We start from the raw sequence: 21,066 nt of genomic DNA on the forward strand, positions 1-21,066 counted from the left end.
GACTTTACCAGTGACTTCCTTTCTAGTTGCCATTACTACAAAGGGAGTCAGAGTGATCTTACGCAGACCCAACAGAACAGATCTTCCAGTTGTTTTATTCCAGTTTAATTATTTGTTTATTGAAGTAGTTGTACAAACAAGGAGGTGAACATACCAGGCTATATTTATTTTGCATACAAGTCGTAGCTGGTTGCTCTGTCCCTGGTCTGGTCCCAGGTCTCAGGTCTTTCTAGTCAATGGTCTGTCCAAGTCTGGTAAGAACTATATGCTCTCCCTCCCTTAATCCGGCCACTCCCAGTCCCTTATGCCCATATATATACACCACCCTGTGCATCTAACAACCGCCCCCAAGTGTCCAAAATAATACGGCAAGATACATCTAGACAAAATAATATAATATGCCAACAGTAGCTAGCCTGAACGTAAATGGCTCCTACAGCCTCCTTGAAGTAATATCCATTTTGTGAATTATTTTCATGAGTTCGTCTCAAATTATGATAAAATAGTAGGCGGAAGAAGCAGTACTAACGCTATGCTGGTGTAATGTAGTTATTTTGCTTAATTTATTTTGAATGTTATTCAATTTTGCTTCATACTTTGTTTGTATTTCCAGTCACACTAACTTGTAGACATCTTAGTTTACTATTTCATCCCATACAATCCACATCATTTAATACGCGTCATCTCCAGATTATCCACATCCAGGTGTTCATACATTTCATCTTCACACCAAATTCTTTTGTTCTTGCTCATTATTATTCTGGTCACTCTCCTTGTTTATTTATCCTAACTTCTTGAATTCTGATTAGTTTGTTTTGTGAATGAGGTTAGTCAATTTCTGTTGCATTCCTCTATTCCCCGTGTACTGAACTGTTGGTTTACAACACTTATTAATTTTTTCTATGCTCCACTGGAATGTGCAATATTGCAACATCCATCTAACTGAGGCAAATTTCACAGAAATCACTGGAAATGAATACCTAGAGAATGAAAAATTACCACAAGCACTTTCTCAGAGATTTATAGGGTTTCAGAAAAGAACATAGAAAATCATCAAACGAAACAGTAGCAAAATTAGCCCTTGATTGAATTAATTTGCACAGCGATCTACTTGTGCTACTACCAATTAGTGCAATTAAATACAGCTTCTCTATGTTAGAAAAAACAATTACATTGTGTGCCCGCTTTGCAGACGCCTCCAGTCTGCAAGGGTGATCACGAGCTTGCAGTCAACTGTCACTTATTTAAAAATATACTTGATTCAAAGAAATTCAAGAAAATTAATACAAAATATTTAAGTCAACATATATCATGTTAACCTCATTACAACCATGTATCCTCATCATAACCTTGCAGACAGTATTTGTTTCAGCCTATGCTTCTAGGTTCAACCTTTCAATAATAAAGTCCTGTGCTGCACAACTATTCAGGATGAACCATGACAAATACCTCTGGCCACAGAGGTATTTCTACCAAGGCTTTTCCTGACAGAGATATATTTCCAGGAGGGGATAAACAACTTACCCATTTCCCATGCAACCAGCACAGAATGTATCTGAATTAATAGGAACCCGGGAACAACTTTTCCCCCAGAAAGTGATCAGTATATGAAACAAGCTGCCAGAGGAAATATTTGAGGCATGTACAATAACTGCATTTCAAAAACATTTAGACTTGGATAAGAAATGTTTAGAGGGATATGGCCTAAACATTGGCACATGGGATGAGCTTATATGGGACATCTTAATCGGCATAGATGAGGTGGGCCAGTTTCCATACTGTATCATTATGACATTTTGTACAAAATACTGATGTGTCAAAAAGGCGTTTAGTCAACAGACACAGCATGGAAATAGGTATTTCGGCCCATCGGTTCTCACTAGTTCTACGTTATTCCTCTTTCTCATCCGCTCCCTACACATTAGTGGCAATTTATTTTAAAGAGATCAATTAACCTGCCATCTCTCGGGAGGAAACTAGAACACCCGGAAAAATCACATGCAGTCACAGGTAGAACATCCAGCACCCGAGGTCAGGATCAAACCCGGGTCTCTGGCACTGAGGCAGCAGCTCCAACAACTGTACTACCCAGAAAAAGATCTTCTGGATAAAGTATTCGACAAAGTACAGGTCATGAGGACAGTCCAACTACAAGATTCCAAGGCAACATGGCCAGATCCATACTTCGCACCATGGGGGCTGAAAGAATTACAAAGCAAATGGACATTAAATGTTTGAATACCCTGGGTCTACACTTAGCTTGATGCAGACACACACACAAAGGTGGTCTTCAGATAGAGGCTACACTAGGTACATTATTTTGTTTTTTCTGTAAGTTTAGTGATTAAGGTTCTGAAACTTGCTCCATTTTTGAGCTCTAGGTGAAATAGAAAAAGGTGCAATTATCAGGAATGGGTCAACCTGTGCCATGTACAGCTTGAAGGTACTGGCACCTGATAACCAGCTTTTTCCCTTCAGCACTGTGCAGAGTAGATTTACGAGGATGTTGCTAGGACTAGAGGATCTGAGCAAGAGGGAGAGATTGAGTAGGCTGGGACTCTATCCTTTGGAGCACAGGAGGATGAGGGGTAATCTTAGAGGTATATAATAGGATCATGAGAGGAATAGATCGGGTTGATGCACAGTCTCTTGCCTAGAGTAGGTGAATCGAGAACTAGAGGAAATAGGTTTAAGGTGAAGGGAAAAGATTTAATAGGAATCTGAGGGGTAACGTTTTCACACAAAGAGTGGTGGGTGTATGGAACAAACTACCAGAGGCAGGGACTATCCCAACGTTTAAGAAACAGTTACACAGGTACATGGATAGGACAGGTGTGGAGGGATATGAACCAAAGGCAGGCAGGTGGGACTAATGTAGCTAGGACATGTTCGCCAGTGTGGGCAAGTTGGGCTGAAGGCCTGTTTCCACACTGTATCACTCTGTGACTATGTTTGCCCATACCTTAGTTTTCTCCCCACAACCTTACTTGTATAATCCACCCAGTTGTTGGTACATGTCCCAACTCCTCCCAAATATATTACCAGCACCTTCAAGTAATGGGCTTGACAGTGAAGGGTATAAAGAATCAATTGGATCAGCTGCTAAAGAACATGTTCTTGATTTTGCTCTAATTGACTGTACTGCCACTGCCACCACCACACTCCATGTCCCTCTTTGCAAGAAGTTCTGGGAATTATGCTGTCTGTGGTCTTTAGATCATATAGCCTGGAATACAACAATTCAAATATACAAAATATATTTAGCTTCAGCATGTTACTGATCCAACCTCCTCTTTATGGCTGCTGTCATCAAGCTACTTTTGCAAACCTTTTCAAAAAATCACCTTATCCTATCTGACATCAGAGCTTCTAAATCTAAGGATGAAGATTTTCATGATCTTTGCCTTGATCATCTTCCCACATACATCAGGGAATCAAAGAGGGGTTTCAGTTGTCCAACCTTTGCAATCCCTTGATATTTCCTCAGGTCACCAATTTAACATTCAGCTTCCATATTCTTCTGCCAATGCTTTGGTGACAGACAATCAGCAGGACACTGTTGCCAGAGAATTAAATCAACAAGATTTAGGTGGATATAATGGTGTTTTATTTGGAAAGCAGAAATCTATTCTGGGTTGGACCGATCCATCTGTAGACTATTTGTGTTGTCACAGTGCTCCATCTGCAGGGTTGCTGAAGACATTGCAAAACTTTGCAACCTTTACAATGCAATCAGGAATTTAGAAAAAGTATCAAGTTTGCTGACATCTCTTCCAAATCATACAACTACATTGATAATGCAATTGAAGGTACCATCAAGAATTAATAGCTACACCATTACCAACAACGTTGAGAGCTATTGCTGGCAATGGGCATATGGTCAGGAGCTTTCTTCAGTTTGTTGAGTAGAGCAGAAAAACTAGAAGGGAGAGTCGAGGTAAAGGAAAGGAGCAAAATTAGCAAGTGACAGATGGATTCAGGGATGATTGGCAGATGTGTCAGCTGTGGGAGAAACCAAGGTTTGACGTATTGGAGAACAAAAGGACAAGAGCTGTCCTCTTTCTTTAGTTAATGTTCACTTCCTCCCCACTAGTTATGGAAGGACCTCGCACTTATGTCTCCTGTTTCCTGCAGTTCTGCTCTCGCAACCCCTCCCCAAAACAGAACAAAGATAGAGTTTACCTGGTCCTTACCTTTCATCCCACGAGCCTCTGCATCCACCAAGTTATTCTCTAACATTTCCACCAGCTACAAAGTGATCGCAACATGGTCACTTCTTCCCAACCCTAACCGTTGCAAATTTCCGCAGAGATCTCTCTCTCTGCGACTCCTTGGCTCACCCAATCCTCCTCAACCATTCCTCCCTCTCCCCAGGGACTTTTCCCTATAACTGCAGGAGATGTAACACGTGCCCTTTTACCTCCTACCTCACTTCTATTCAGGAATGTAACAGAGTCCCCAGGTGAGGCAGAGGTTTACTTACACCTTCTCTAACCTTATCTACTGTGTTCGACGTTCCCAATGTGGCCTCCTCTACAAGCGTAGAGTAGACGACGGAACACCAAACCATTGGAGATCCTGGTTACTATCCATTCCCCTTCCCATGCCGATCTTTTTATCCTAGACCTCCTCTGCTGCAAGAGTAAGGTCACATGCAAACTAGAATAACAGCACCTCCTATTCCGCGTGACTCGCCTACAACCTAACCCAACAGCATGAACATTGAATTCTGCAATTTCAATGAACCCTTTCGTTTTCATGTAGCCGGTACCAGTCCCAGGGGACACTGTTCATCACCCAGTTCCTTTCCCCTCATCTTCCTCCCCTCCATACTCCAAGGTCATTATTCCACTTCCCCCTTCCACCCACTATCATAAGATCATAACTGATTGGAATAGAATTAGGCCATTCGGCCCATCAAGTCTACTCTGCCATTCAATCATAGCTGATCTATCTCTCCCTCCTAACCCCATTCTCCTGCCTTCTCCCCATACCCTCTGACACTCATACTAATCAAGTACTATCCCTTCCTTTGGTCCTACATTTCACTCCCCATCTTTCCTCATCAGATTCCATATCTGCATCATTTTGCTTCTCCACCACTTCCAGCCTTGGTTATTATTGCCACCCATCTTTCTCCCTCCTGACTAATCTACCATTCACCTTTCCTCATCGGAATCCACCTATCACTTGTCAGTTCTTGCCCCACATCTTCCTACAAGCTTTATCCCCTCTACTTCATCAATGTGAAGAAGGCTTCAGACCTAAAACATCTCCCTCTCCCTCCATAGATTAGTAACTCCGGAGTATTTCTCTTCACTCAAGACAGCATCAGCAGTCTTTTTGTCTGTGTTTTCATTCCCAAGAGGCAGGCATACACTCCATGGAGCCAAGTGACTCCATGACTGTCGAAGCAATGTGTTTGTTCACTACAAGGAGCTGACCCATTTCCACTGCTCTCACTTCAACAGTTGTTTTTTTGGAGAACACTAAAGCAGACACTGTTTCCTCCTGACCAGATTGAATTACTCGTGATAGTTACTGATGTTTGGTAATTCACCATCCTTCAAAATCCTTGGGATCACCTCTGGGATAGATGGCACCTGAACATGGAGAACAGTTGCACCTATACTGAAAGGAGACCAATATCCTTCCAGAAAAATTGCTCTTCCTCCTCAGGGGAGATTAAACTAAATGGGTGGGGGTGGGATATGTGGGCAGTGCAGCAGATAGGAGATGTAAATGCTAAATTAAGCAAGTCCAATGAGCGAACAGACAGAGGCAGGCTAGGGATCATGGGAGGGTGGACAGGCTCAATTTCATTTACTTAAATGCAAGGAACCTTACAGGTAAATCAGATGAGCTTGGATCAGCACTTGGTATGTGATATCACTGCAATTACAAAAACATGGTTGTGGGAAGAATGTGAATGGCACCTTCATGTTCCAGGCTATGGAAGTTCCAGACAGGACATTGGGGGATGCAAAGTGGAAGGGGTAGTCACATTACTGATTCGGGAGAATATCAGGCAGGACCTAAACAGAATATTGTGGAGTGCTCCAAATAGTCAATGAGAACTCAAGTAACAGATTAGAGGATCGGAACTTTGGAAAACAAATGATACTGAATTTTGTTCAAGAGGAAAACGGAGACACATTGCAGGTAGAGGCAACTGGAATTGAGTAACTCTCAAAGCATATACAGTGTTCAGTTAAGAGCATAAGAAATTGGGAAATCACAAATTGCAAAAAGGCGCAAGCACAATAGAGTTAATGGGGAATTTTAACTCTCAGTATTGACTGAAATTGCCAGCATAAAGGGCTTGCATGAAGCAGATTTTAACCCAAAGATTCAAGTTCATGTCTACTTGAATGAGTCAATACGGGTAATACGATGGTGAAGATGGTGTGCTTTCAGAAGTCAGGGCATAAAATATAAAAATTGTGACATTACATTACAGCTTTGCAAAACATTGGTTAGATCATTCTTGGAGTATTTATTGTATGCAGTTCAGATCGTAACATGCTGGATTGAGCTGGAGAGGGTACAGCGGAACTTCACTAGGTTATTGCCTGAATTGAAGAATTTCAGTTACGGGGAGAGATTGGAAAACTTGGTTTCATTTTCTCTGGAGTGCAGAAGACCAAGGGAGTGATTTGACAGAGGTATATAAAATAAGAGGAGTAGATAATATAGTCATTCAACTTGTTCCATGGAAGACCAGGAATATTACCTCTGAATATATGCAAACTCCACACAGACAGCACCTAGAGACCCAGGGTCAGTCTTGACCTTGAGCCTTCATGTTCTTAAAGTTCACATCAAATAGCAATACACATAGAAAAGTGAAAAGTAGAGCTTAGCTTTAGACATCACAGCTTAGATTAAAATAGCATAGCACAATCAACACAGCACAATCAACCACTTCAGGGCCCAAATCCCAACGATTATCAGCATTGCCTCCTTCCAAGTCCACTCAAACTGAGAATATACTGGCTATGCAAGGAACAGAGATAATAAAATAATAAAACAAGTAAAAGATCAGCCTGACCGTTGCCTGACCTTTGGGTCCTAAATAGCTGATGCTTGTACCATATAGAGCTATGTGCTGAAGTTTGTGTGCTAAAGTCTTCTGATAGTACATCTTGTTATGCTTGGGGAAGAACAATGCTCTCTCTGTGCTTAGGGTACGGTTAACTGATGAATGGGAATCTTTGCAGACAGAACCTTCTGCAGTGTAACTATAAGGAACCTGACCTTTGACTGATTCCCCGTTATGTAGAAATTTTGTTGCCATGGTGTGACAGATGGCTGTTTAGAATTAGTGGTAGTGGCATCACGAAGTTTAGTGCATTTCTCGGAAACCATGTGATGCATTTCTCTGAAACCATGACGATCACTGATAAGTTCAATTTCGGTTCTCTGTAACCATGTGACGCCAGCTGTATACATGTACAGCTTGTGATTGGCTTAAAATAACTACTGTGTTACCTGTCCTTGTTGAACTCTGTATAAATATATGATCAAGTTGCTTGCTCTGCTAGGTCTGTTGGGACTCTGGTCGGAGTCTGAATAGATACCTTGGAGTTAAGCCCTGCAGAAAATAAATCTGTTGGACTCAACCAGTGTATTCGAATCAATTATTATTGAACCAGACTGAGGGTAAAAGAATCGGAATGAACAAAACATTTTAAAAAACAGGCAAGAACATCAGTGATTTTTAGAAAGAACTAGCACATTGACCAAACATTCCTTACACACCAAATCAACCAATTGGCACCTTTCGCCAGAAAATGCTGACTGTTGTAAATGTCTGCATTGTGTAATGATCAAAAAAACTCAGGAACAAATGGGTAGTTCAAAGTAATAACTTTTATAAAATATCCTAAGCAAACCTTAAATACCAAGTTAGCACTTAAACCATCAATTTACTTCAATAATTTATAGAGGGAAGGAGAAGGATGCACATAAGAACAGCAGCACTTACTGTATTGGCTAACTCCAAGTAACCGCCACTCATTGGGTGGCTCAAGCTTGAAGCCTGTGCTACGAGTTTCTGCAGAACAACTTGCTGATCCAGATTAACGCCTTCACATTCTAATAGTTTCTGAATGGTTGGATGAGTTTGTGGTTCTGGGCTCTGAAGATCACGAGCTCCAGAATCATACTCCCAACTCTCTCTGGCTCCTGACATTGCACCTGAAGAAAAAAAAAGCAAGTTAGAAGTTGAAAGTGCAGTGTAACCATGTTTACAATTTTTTGAAAATTGCTCAAGGATACTGGAGAAGAAATTGCACGAATCCTGGCTGAGATATATGGATCATCGCTAGACATGGGTGAGATGTCGGATGGCTAATGCTGTGTCTCTATTTAAGAAGGGCTGCAAATAAAAACCTGGGGACTATTGACCAATAAGCCTGTGGTCGGAAAGTTACTGGAAAGAATTCTGAAGGATAAGATTTTCATGCATTTAGACTCACGGGGGTTGATCAGCATGGTTTATTATGTGTGAGATCGTGTCTCACGAATATGATAACGTTTTTTAAAGTAGTATCCAAGAAGGCTGACTAGGGCAGGGCTGCATACATAAACACTTTGGACATCAGCAAGGCCTTTGATGAGGTACCACAGGGCTGGCTGCTCTGGAAGGTTATATCGCAAGGGATCCACGGAGAGCTAACAAACTGTATACAGAATTGGCTTCATGGAAGCAGCAGATAATGGCGGAACGTGGTTATTCGGAGTGGAGGCCTGCGACTAGTGGTGTGCCTCAGGGATCGGTGCTAGCCCAATTGCTGGGTAAATGGGACTAGGATGGATACAGCATCATAGTTATTAAGGTCGAGTTTGGCTAAAGGACCCACTTCCTTTAGCAAACCTACGACCAATTAATTTCACGGACTTAAAGGTTACAAATTAAATCTTCATTTTCAGGAAAGGAGGTGAAATACAATAATGCAAATTAGCTCAATGTCGATAACGGGGAAAATTGTACAATTCAGAAATAAGAATGTGGTGATGAGGACCATAGAAAATAGGTCAAAAGGATTATGCCGAATCAATATGATTTTATTAAAATGAAGTACTGCCATTTGTGTGATAATAGCTAAGATTTTTTTCTCTCTCCTTTCAGGCAGCTTGACCTGCTGGGCAAGTCCTACAGTCTTACAATTAGCAATACTTAATACAGACAAAGAACCTTAATCACCCTCTAACTGCCACATCACCCATCACAGATATTTGTCCTATCTATTAATCCTATGATTTTATCTGTCGCTTGTAATTACTTTCGTAAAAATGGCTCTTTCCCCCTTCCATCAAGGGCCTCAACCTGAACTGTGCTTTTCCCAAATGGGCTGCCTCATCTGCTGAGTCTTCCCCGCATTGGCCACATTTCAAGATTTAACCTTTTCTAAAATGGCCTAAACCACTATTTAATTCTATAAATTCTGGAGAAAGCAATGGTGCAGTGGTATTATCATTGGATTAATAATCTAGAATCCTAGGACAGAATCCTGGGGATCTGGGTTCAATTTCCAACATGGCAGATGGTAATAAACTTGATTTCTGAAATTGAAAATTCTACAGATGACCATGAGAACTATCATTGATTGTTATGAGGACCCACTTGGTTCACTAATGTCCTACAGGAGGAGGAAATCTGCCATCCTTATCTAGTCTGGCCTACACACACCCCCAGACCCACAACAGTGTGAATGACTCTTAACTGCCCTCCAAAATGACCTAGCAAGCAATTCAGTTGTAATAAAGCTGTAGAAAGCCACAAAGAAATGTGAAAGCCACAAAGTACCTGGGCATCAGAAACCAACAACAGCAGCAAACCTGCCATGTCAGCACTGTAATCTTGTACTTGTGCAAAGATTGGGAGAGCTGTCTCATAGACTAATCAAGCAACAGCCTGACAAGTCATACTCACAGGAACATACCTTACGGTCACTGTCCCAGACCCCACCACCTCCATCTATCCCACCAGTAGGAATTAACCAGCAGAGGCAGCTGCACAATGAGATACAGCCAGGAGAAAACTGCCCTGGCAGTGCTCAACTGACACGAAATCCCAAAGCATCATGTCAGATATGTGAAGCTCCATCTGCACCGCCACACACGGAGAGTGAATCCCCTCCATACCGCACCGTCTCATCACACACTCGAAGAGTGAAGCTCCCTCCACACCATCCCGTCCCAGCATTCTCTGCTCCCAGAGTCAGACACATGCACAGAGTGAAGCTCCCTCCGCACCGTCCCGTCATATACTCGTCGAGTGAAGCTCCCTCCACACCATCACATGCACACGGAGTGAAGAGCCCTCAGCACAGTCCCGTCCTAGCACTCGTTCCTGGAGAACATGAATAGGTGGTTTAGGGTTTGGACCCTTTTTCAGAGGAGGAGTAATTAATAAAAGAGAGAATTGTAGACAGAGAGAAGGAAGAGAGAGACGGCCTCGTGTCCTGGTGTCAAGACAACAACCTTTCTCTCAATGTCAACAAGACGAAGGAGAGAGTGATTTACTTCAGGAAGCAAAGCAGTACACATACCCCAGTTTACATTGACGGTGCCGAAGTAGAGATGGTCGAAAACCTCAAATTCCTAGGAGTCAATATCACTAACAACTTCTCCTGGACCACTCATATTGAAGCAACGACCAAGAAAGCACACCAACGCCTCTAGTGCCTTAGAAGGCTTAGGAAGTTTGGCATTTCCCCTACATCTCTCACCAAATTCTACAGATGCACCATAGAAATCAATTTATCAGGATGCATCACAGCTGTTTGTTTTGGGAACAGCTCCATCCAAGACGGCAAGAAATTGCAGCGAATTGTGGACGCAGCCCAGACCATCACACAAATTAACCACCCTTCTATTGACTCAATTTTTACCTCACACTGCCTTGGCAAGACCAGCAGCATAATCAAGGGCAAGTTGCACCCTAGCCACTCCCTCTTCTCCCCTCTCCCATCAGGCAAAAGGTATAGTGAAAATGCACACCGCCAGATTCGGGGACAGTTTCTTCCCAGCTGTTATCAAGCAACTGAATAATCTTACCACAACCAGAGAGCAGTGCTGAACTACTATCGACCTCTTTGATGACCCTCGGACTATCCTTGATCGGACTTTGCTGGCTTTACCCTGCACTAAACTTTATTCCCATGTCATGTATCTATACACTGTAAATGGATCGTACACGTGACAACAAACTAAACTGAACTGAATAAATGGTCGGCGCGGACTTGGGCACAGAATCCTACTGCTCATTACCACCTTCTCCCTCTCTCTCTATAAATCAATACAACTCCATATGGAAATTTACTTGGAGGAACCAGAGTGGCAAAAGCACAGAATGCACTCTGAGTGGGAGACTTCAACATCCATCACCAAAACTGGCTCATCAGCACCAACAGTAAGCGAGTCGGCCCAATGCTAAAAGATATTGCTATCTAATTCGGTCTACAGCAGGGAGCCGGCAAAGGAAAAAAACGTACAGGATTTTGTTCTCGCCAATCGACCTATCAGATGCATCTCTGCACAACAATACCAGTAGGAGTGGCCATCGCACAACCTTTGTGAAGATGAAATTATGTCTTCACACGGAAAACACTTTAACGTGATGTGCAACTCTACCATCATCTGTCCCTTTCCTTCCACATCTGCTGCCTTACCTCCTGAGATCCTCCAGCATTGTTTTTTTGCTCAAAATTCCAGCATTTACAGTCTAGCATCTCCTGTAACCTCATGGGCTAGCAGAACCCATCAGAAGCCAGAGGATTGGGAAACTTTCAAATGACAATAGAAGGTAACAAAATGGGCAATACGGGCTGAAATGATGAAGTATGAGGGGAAGCTGGCCAAGAATATAAAGAAGGACAGCAAAATCTTCTTTAGATATGTTAAGAGAAAAAGATTAGCAAAGACAAATGTGGGTCCCTTGAAGGCAGACACGGGTGACATTATTATGGGTAACAAGGAAATGGCAGAAGTGTTGAACAGGTACTTCGGATCTGTCTTCACTAAGGAAGACACAAACAACCTCCCAGATGTACGAGAGGACAGAGGATCTAGGGGGATAGAGGAACTGAAAGAAACTTGCATGAGGGGAGAAATAGTATTGGGTAGACTGATGGGACTGAAGGTTGATAAATCCCCAGGGCCTGATGGTCTGCATCCCAGGGTACTCAGGGAGGTGGCTCTAGAAATAGTGAACGCATTGGTGATTATTTTCCAATGTTCAATAGATTCAGGATCAGTTCCTGTGGATTGGAGGATAGTTAATGTTATCCCACTTTTCAAGAAAGGAGCGAGAGAGTAAACGGGGAATTACAGACCAGTTAGCCTGGCTTCGGTGGTGGGGAAGATGCTGGAGTCAATTATTAAAGAGGTAATAACAGTGCATTTGTCAGAATGAATTTATGAAAGGGAAATCATGCTTGACTAATCTTCTAGAATTTTTTGAGGATGTGACAAGTAAAATGGATGAAGGGGAGCCAGTGTATGTAGTGTATCTAGACTTTCAGAAAGCCTTTAATAAGGTCCCACACGGGAGATTGGTGAGCAAAATTAGAGCACATGATATTGGGGGCAGGATATTGACATGGATAGAGAATTGGTTGGCAGACAGGTTGCAAAGAGTAGGAATAAACGGGTCCTTTTCAGAATAGCAGGCAGTGGCGAGTGGGGTGCCACAAGGCTCGGTGTTGGGGCCGCAACTAATTACCATGTCTATTAATGATTTGGATGAAGGAATTAGAAGTAACACGAGCAGGTTTGTGGATGACACAAAGCTGGGTGGCAGTCTGAGCCGCGAAGAGGATGTTAGGAGGTTGCAGGGTGACCTGGACAGGTTGAGTGAGTGGGCAGATGCATGGCAGATGCAATATAATGTAGATAAATGTGAGGTTATCCACTTTGGCGGCAAAAACAAGGGTGTAGAATGGTGTCAGGTTAGGTAAGGGGGAAGTGTCACGAGACCTGGTTGTCCTTGTACACCAGTCACTGAAAGTTGGCATGTCGATACAGCAGGCAGTGAAGAAAGCTAATGGCATGATAGTCTTCATAATGAGAGGATTTCAGTATAGGAGTAAAGAGGTTCTTCTGTAGTTGTATTGGGCCTGGTAAGACCACATCTGAAGTATTGTGTAGTTTTGGTCTCCTAATTTGAGGAATGACATCCTTGTAATTGAGGCAGTGCAGCATAGGTTCACGAGAATGATCCCTGGGATGGCGGGACTGTCATATGAGGAAAGATTGAAAAGACTAGGCCTGTATTCACTGGAGTTTAAAAGGATGAGAGGGGATCTTATAGAGACATATAAAATTATAAAAGGACTGGACAAGCTAGATGCAGGAAAAAAAATCCCAATGTTGGGGGAGTCCAGAACCAGGGGCCACACTTAGAATAAAAGGGAGGCCATTTAAAACTGAGGTGAGAAGGAACTTTTTCACCCAGAGAGTTGTGAATTTGTGGAATTCTCTGCCACTGGAGGCCAAATCATTGGATGAATTTAAGAGTTAGATAGAGCTCTGGGGACTAGTGGAATCAAGAGATATGGGGAGAAGTTGGGCACAGGTTACTGATTGTGAATGATCAGCCATGATCACAATGAATGGCGGTGCTGGCTCGAAAGGCCGAATAGCCTCCTCCTGCACCTATTTTCTATGTTTCTATGTTTCTATGCCCTACTCTCGCATTACCATTAAATTAGGCAATCAACCTGGTTCAATGAAGCGAGCAGAAGGGCTTGCACCAGGCATACCTCAGAATGAGGAATCAACCTAATTAAGTTGCAAGACTACTTGCATGCTGAACAACCTAAATAGCATGTAATAGACAAAGTAATCCCAGAACCAACAGATCAGATTTAATTTCTGCAGTCTTGTCACACCCAATCGCAAATGAGAATAAACTCTGCAAAACAACAGTCACTCCATGACACTATCACTTTAACCCACCAGAGGAGCAGGCTCCACAAATATCCCCATACTCCGCAAATATCCCCATACTCAGCGAAAATATCCCCATACTCAGCGAATATCCCCATACTCAGCGAATATCCCCATACTCAGCAAATATCCCCATACTCAGCAAATATCCCCATACTCAGAAAATATCCCCATACTCAGCAAATATCCCCATACTCAGCAAATATCCCCATACAGCACAGTAGCACAAAAGAGAAAGCTGAAGCTTTGCAAGGATATTTTGCCAGAAGTGCTGAGTCAATGATCCTACTTGGCCTCCAATAGTCCCCAGCACAATAGATTGTCCCGCCCACTCCCCTGACATCAGTCTGAAGAAGGGTCTCGACCCAAAACATCACCCATTCCTTCTCTCCAAAGATGCTGCCTGTCCCGCTGAGTTACTCCAGCATTTTGTGTCTATCTACAATAGATTGAAGTCTCCGTTCAATTCAATTCACATCACGTGAGATTAAGAAACATCCAAAGGCATTGGATACAGCATAGGCGATGGACCCAGGCAACATTCCAGCAATAGTACTCAAGACTTGTGCGCCAGAACTTGCCACATCCTTGGCCATGCTATTCCAACACAGCTCCAACACGGGTATTTACTCAACAATATGAAAAATTACTCACAAAAAGCAGGACAAATCCTTCTCAAAGGGCAATTAGGTATGAACAATTAACTGCTGGCTCATACGGCAAAGTCCACATCTTTTGATTGAATAAAAAAAAATCAAAATAACATGGACAATATGCTATTTCCCAAGATAAAAGAAAAACATCTGTCACAAATACTGTAAAATATTAAGCTGTATCACAATAAAGATCCTACCAGCAAAATGGAGACACCATCACAAATATTTTTCCCTTAATCCAATTTACATACCAAGACTATTGTCACTGCTGGTTGGCCAAGAAGCTATTCGATCTCGTAATTTTCTTTTCCTGCAACATTCATCGGACTTAACTGAAAGATCCCCTTCTTCTTTTCTTATTTCAGATACCAGCTGCATACGACAACGTGCAAAATCTTCAAAGGAAATCTTTCCTTTTTCATCTGCTCCCAATTGATGCATAATCTCTGCAACTGATTCCTCCATGTTCAATTGTCGACACACCATAAGCAAATCATTCCTGAAAGAGTTGAACAAAAAGAGATTACCATCACAATGATTACACTTATGGAAACACAATCCCTTGGCATGGCAAAATTAAAGCATTTTGTTGACCTTATCTATATACTAAAACTCTTGTTTGTTATCTTGTTTGTGACTGAACTTCAGCCAAAACGGTACACGATAGCGCGACAATTTTAGGCCCACCTTACTCACCATTGTCACTTTAATGATAATGCAAGTTGTTTTAGAAACATAGAAAATAGGTGCAGGAGTAGGCCATTCGGCCCTTTGAGCCTGCACCGCCATTCAATATGATCATGGCTGATCATCCAACTCAGTATCCTGTACCTGCCTTCTTTCCATACCCCCTGAACCCTTTAGCCACAAGGGCCACATCTAACTCCCTCTTAAATATAGCCAATGAACTGGCCTCAACTACCCTCTGTGGCAGAGAATTCCACAGATTCACCACTCTCTGTGTGAAAAAAAACCGTTCTCATCTCGGTCCTAAAAGTCTTCCCCCTTATCCTTAAACTGTGACCCCTTGTTCTGGACTTCCCCAACATCGGGAACAATCTTCCTGCATCTAGCCTGTCCAACCCCTTGAGAATTTTGTAAGTTTCTATAAGATCCCCCCTCAATCTTCTAAATTCCAGCGAGTACAAGCCGAGTCTATCCAGTCTTTCTTCATATGAAAGTCCTGCCATCCCAGGAATCAATCTGGTGAACCTTCACTATGGCAAGAATGTCTTTCCTCAGATTAGGAGACCAAAACTGTACGCAATACTCCAGGTGTGGTCTCACCAATGCCCTGTACAACTGCAGCAGAACCTCCCAGCTCCTATACTCAAATCCCCTCGCTATGAATGCCAACATACCATTCCCTTTCTTCACTGCCTGCTGCCTGATTTTATTGAAATCGGTGTTATATTTTGAAAGTTGTTCACATTTTTAAGTTTAAAAGGAGGGGAGGAGGGAGTGGGGGAGAAGGGAGAGGCAGTTGAGGAGAGAGGGGAGGGGAGGGGAGGACAGGGTGCTGCGCCAATCAATGCAGGAGAGGTTTGGGCCCAACGGGTCCACTTTGTCTAGTGTTTCATAAATGCTACAAAGCTGTTTGTTTTGAAATTAACATTTCACTGAAGGTTTATTGTTTGGAAACATTAAAAGTTTCCAACGATGCTTTAATTTGACAGATGTAGAAACACTTAATGGAGGCATTATTTCACAAAGTTTAGTCTTGAGAACAAGCCCAGAATCAAATCCATCTGCTCAATCATTTTGTTGGAATTATAATTTTCTGTTAAACTTTAAACATGTAAAAATATTTTTCAAAGTTGATGACGGATATTTAAAGTAATCAATCACAAAATGGTCTTAAAAATGCAGCTAGATCTGAAAAGATTTGTTACTCAAAGAACTTTCAGCTCTCATTTATCTTTCAAAAACTTAAAGGCAAAACAAACACTTTAATATATGCAAAATCAAACAATAGGTATCGAAACCTGACACCTAATCAAAAAAAGGTTTTCAGGACATTCTGATTTGCTCTGTGAACAGAGCGCTAATTAAAAATCCAATCTTGTATGGATCGGGAAGAACCAGATGAGTCAACTGGGTAAGGAGAAAAAATGTCATGAAAATCAAAAACATACAATTAGAAAGGAAAGAAACATCAAATTAAGGAATTTAAAGATAAATGATATCCAACAGAGAAACGGATAAACTCAAAGGTTTACAAACAAACAATCACATCATTTACCTATTATGTATTAATTTACCATCATTTCTACCATTTTAGATCCATATTAGACAAGATTAACAACTATCTACACACCATCAAGGGATGTAATAATTGAAACTGAGAATATAAATCAGACAAGAGGAATATAAAATTCTTTCCTGGGCAGACCGCATATATTAAAAGTACTTAGGGAATAGGCATCTGAGCATTAAAAGGAATAGAGCAAGAGGACTAGCAGTTAGCTAACGTGAATGCTTTGAAAATAAATAGAACGTTAACACGACTAAAAACAAAATAATAGATGCTGGAAATCTAAAATAACAACAAATGGAGACTGCAAGTCAGATTAAATCATCAAGGAGCCAAATCACGGTATCCTGGCTTCACACTCAGAACTGTCATCATTGACCTGGCCAAGTCCACACTTACCTGGCCTAAATGCAGGATAAATCTTTCATTGGCCCTCTGCACCCAACAGCTTGGTGGCATAGTCCAGACACCATCTTATCTTTAGCCAACTTCGACCCATGCATATTTGACAGCCAGTAAGCTTTGGGGCTGAGCCCCAGTGTCTGTAAATGCTGCCATGGCTGCATTTTTTTTAAAAAGGGTTTTCAGATGACATTGAGACATTTTTAACAGCTTTACAATGAAATTCCTCAAACAAAACTTCAAACTAAAGAAAACTATTTAGAACAATAATAATGATCCCAGGGTTAACATATGATGAACGTTTGACAGCACTGGGCCTGTACTCGCTGTTTAGAAGAATGAGGGGGGAACCTCAATGAAACTTACCCAATAGTGAAAGGGCTGGATAGAGTGGATGTGGAGAGGATGCTTCCACTGGGAGAATCTAGGACCAGAGGACATAGCCTCAGGATAAAAGGACTTACCTTTAGAACGATGAGGAGGAATTTCTTTTGGCAGAGAGTGGTGAATCTGCAGAACTCATTGCCACAGAAGGCTGCGGCCAAGGCAAAGGATATTTGTGAGCTGGAGATTGATAGATTCTTGATTAGTATGGGTGTCAGGGGTTATCGGGAGAAGGCAGGAGAATGGGGTTGAGAGGGAAAGATAGTTTACCCATGATTAAATGGCAGAGTAGACTTGATGGGTTGAATGGTCTAATTCTGCTCCTACAACCTATGAACTTACTTAGGAGCACTGATGCAGTTGGCCAGGTTGGAAGAGGTGCAGACGAACCTTTACCTCACCCAGAAAGACTGTTTAGGCCCCCTGGAAGATGGTGAAGTGGCAGATGGAGGGGAGCAAATGTCTCCTTTGGTTGCATTGTCACGAGACGGAGAGGTGATTGAGAAGCAATGAATGGATAAGGGAATCTCAAAAAGACCAGTCCCCGTGAAATGCAGAAAGTGAAGGGGGAAACAAGGGAAGGTGTAGATGGTGCTGGGATTGCATTGGGAGCTGGCAGAAATAGAGAAGGATCATATGTTGGATACAGAGCCAAGAGAACTCAATTGTTGTTCTGCTAGGAGGTTGAGGGGTCAGTGCAGATGTGCCGAAAATGGAGGAAACACGTGAGATCTCCATCAACTATGGCAAAGGGGAATCCATGTTTCCAGAAGGAGGAGAAAATTTCAGTAGGTCGAAATTAGGTGGCCTCGTCTTGAGAAAAAATCCAGGAGGGACTGAGAAATTAAGAAGAGATGGTTTCCTTACAGGAGACAGGGTGGGAGAAGTTAACCTGACCCAAAACATTGCCTATCCATGTTCTTCATATATGCCACCTGACCTACTGGGTTACTCCAGCACTGTCTTTTTTGTATGAGATATAGTTGGTTCAGAAGCTGATGAAATCGGCGAGTTCTGCGCAGATTCAGAAGACAGCAGTGATGCAGTTGCCGATATAGCAGGTTAACGTTAGGTGGGGGGTGTGCCAACATATGCCTTGAACAAGGACTGTTCCACATTGTCAACAAAAAGACAGGAGTAACAAGGGATCATGCGAGAGTGCATTGCGATCCCTTTGATCCGTAGAAATTACAGTGATTCCAATGGAGTTGTTGAGGGTAAGATCGCAAGTTCTGCCAAACAGATGAGCGTATTAGTAGAGGGGAACTGGCTAGTCTTTATTCAAGAAAGAAACAGAGGGCCGCAAGACCTTCCTCAAGGTATGTCTACTTCCTGAATGGAATGATGGTGTACAGAAAATGGACATCCATGGTAAAGATGAGCCAGTTGGAACCAGGGAATTGGAACATCAAAATTCTTTCAAGAGGGCATGAAAGGTGTCACAGATGTTAAAAGTAAGTATGTGACAGCACCTCTGCGAAGTGGGTGCGATGCGAGTGGATAATGAGCGACAGGACAAGTCCAGGTATGCAGAAATTAGTTCAGAGAGACAAAAGAAGACATAAACAATGGGCATACCAGGGCAGTACTATTTACGGATCCTGGATATGAAATAGAAGTGGGTAGCGTGAGATTGGAGGCTGTAGATCTCCTGATATGATAAGATCTGTAACAGTCCAGGAAATTATGGTGTTCATTAGTGGGGTGATGGTTCAGAACAAGGTACATGGATGTGCCACAAAGTTTATTGTCATATACACTTGAGCGCAATGAAATCCTCTTTCACATGAAACTCACATAGCAAACAATATATATATATATATATATATATATATATATATATATATATATATATATAAATATAAAGATAAATATGTGCAAAACAGCAAATGGTGCAAAATTGGAGCCAATCAGGTGGGAAAAAAAAACTAAAGTACAATAATGGAATAACCAAATAATAAAGAGTTAAAAGAAAGAATATTGGCAGCACCTTGGGAAGGGGTGTGAACTGGCTCAAGAGTCTGATACCAATAGGGAAGAAGTTGTTAAGTCTGGGCATCTGGGCTTCAACTCCGGTATCTTCTGACACACATATATCTTCTGACACACATATTTGGACATATTTTTCTGCTAGTAATCACTCAGCTGGACATCTAGCTGTACAACTTCTGAGAAAAATCGTTGTTTTCTTCTGTGAATTGTTATTAAATATCGTACATTGCTTTCCACCACCAGTGTGCTGAACGTATTCGCCTCCATAAATTTACGTTTTACAATAAATCATAAAACGTTTGTTGCCTCTTTTATTATATATACAAACAGGACGCCTTTTTAAAGGGAGAATTTGTAATTCAATTCTTGTCTAACCTCAAATCCTACTTTATCCTGACGTGAACTTGATTCCAATCTTCCGGTCACAACATCACGCGTGCTTGTTCTGCTGAGTAGTGTCCTATCTCCGAATCAAAATGCTTTTACTTTAAATTAAATATTTAAATGACATCTTCCAACAAAATTATATATTGTTTTAAATCTTTATTGTAAAACTCGAATGCACATGCACCTTATAACATGACAACTGTGCGAACTACTAAATTATTCGCGTTCGTTTCACTGCAGCCGATCCGGACACCGGGATTCTCTTAAATAACATGTACAGATGCATTTAAGTACTGCAAATAGTTTTCTGTCGTAAAAGCCCAAGTCTCTTAAGTATGTATAAACGTTGGTTTTGAACAACTTAAATAATTAAATAATTGTTTAATGTCATTTGTACACAAAGCAATAAAGTTTATGATTTGATCATTTTGCAACTTGCACTAGGAATCCACGACTTCTGAAAAGTTTCTTCACCCCTCCCCCAGCAGGAGCCACAAAAATGATTAAAACTTAATCTGCAATGCATAAAAGTGATACAGATTCCTCAACAAGCTCTTAAACTATTGTTTGCGGCAATTAAGATTAGCCAGTTTTTTCTTCCATCCTTCTCTCTTCTCCCTCCCGGATGCAATGCAGAGAGGTGGGGAAAATGCGACCTTACTTGCTGATGTAGCCATCGCCATCTCCATCACAGGTCTGAAAAAGGCGTTTCATCCTCTCCTCCTCTCCGGTGCTCGAAGTGTCACTACTGCCGCTACTCGCGCTCATCACCGCCGCCATCTTCTCCTCACCCAGCCCCTAAACATCCGACGTCACTACGAGCGCGCTCCCGGGCCAGGCCGGAGCAACCAACCGTATCTGCGCGCGCGCGCGCGAGCACGAGCCGCCGTCCAGTCCCAGCCGTCCCGCCCCGACCGGGCGGCGGGAGCGCGCCTGCTCGTTCCCGCGCTCAGAGGAAACTGCTCTTCAGAGGGACGGACTGAGCTCGAACATTAAGAGGTCTGCCGCTTTAATCTTTCTCACGCTTAGTCATAG

The 21,066-nt window shown here is 42.1% G+C and overlaps 1 protein-coding gene across 1 annotated transcript in view; it reads right to left on the reverse strand.

Moving 5' to 3' along the window:
- The window catches only part of mcc (MCC regulator of WNT signaling pathway), a 128,450-nt gene extending 107,628 nt beyond the window's left edge, over positions 1-20,822 (reverse strand). Inside the window, exons 1-3 of the mRNA XM_078396341.1 lie at positions 20,693-20,822; positions 14,864-15,111; positions 7,988-8,199 (exon numbers count right to left, since the gene is read on the reverse strand). Of these exons, the coding sequence (XP_078252467.1) occupies positions 7,988-8,199; positions 14,864-15,111; positions 20,693-20,811 (579 nt within the window). The 5' untranslated portion in view covers positions 20,812-20,822. The remainder of the gene's footprint in view (positions 1-7,987; positions 8,200-14,863; positions 15,112-20,692) is intronic.
- Positions 20,823-21,066: the final 244 nt, after the last annotated feature.

The sequence above is a fragment of the Rhinoraja longicauda genome, chromosome 3 (genome assembly GCF_053455715.1).
Source record: "Rhinoraja longicauda isolate Sanriku21f chromosome 3, sRhiLon1.1, whole genome shotgun sequence".
In the NCBI taxonomy this organism is placed as follows: domain Eukaryota; kingdom Metazoa; phylum Chordata; class Chondrichthyes; order Rajiformes; family Arhynchobatidae; genus Rhinoraja; species Rhinoraja longicauda.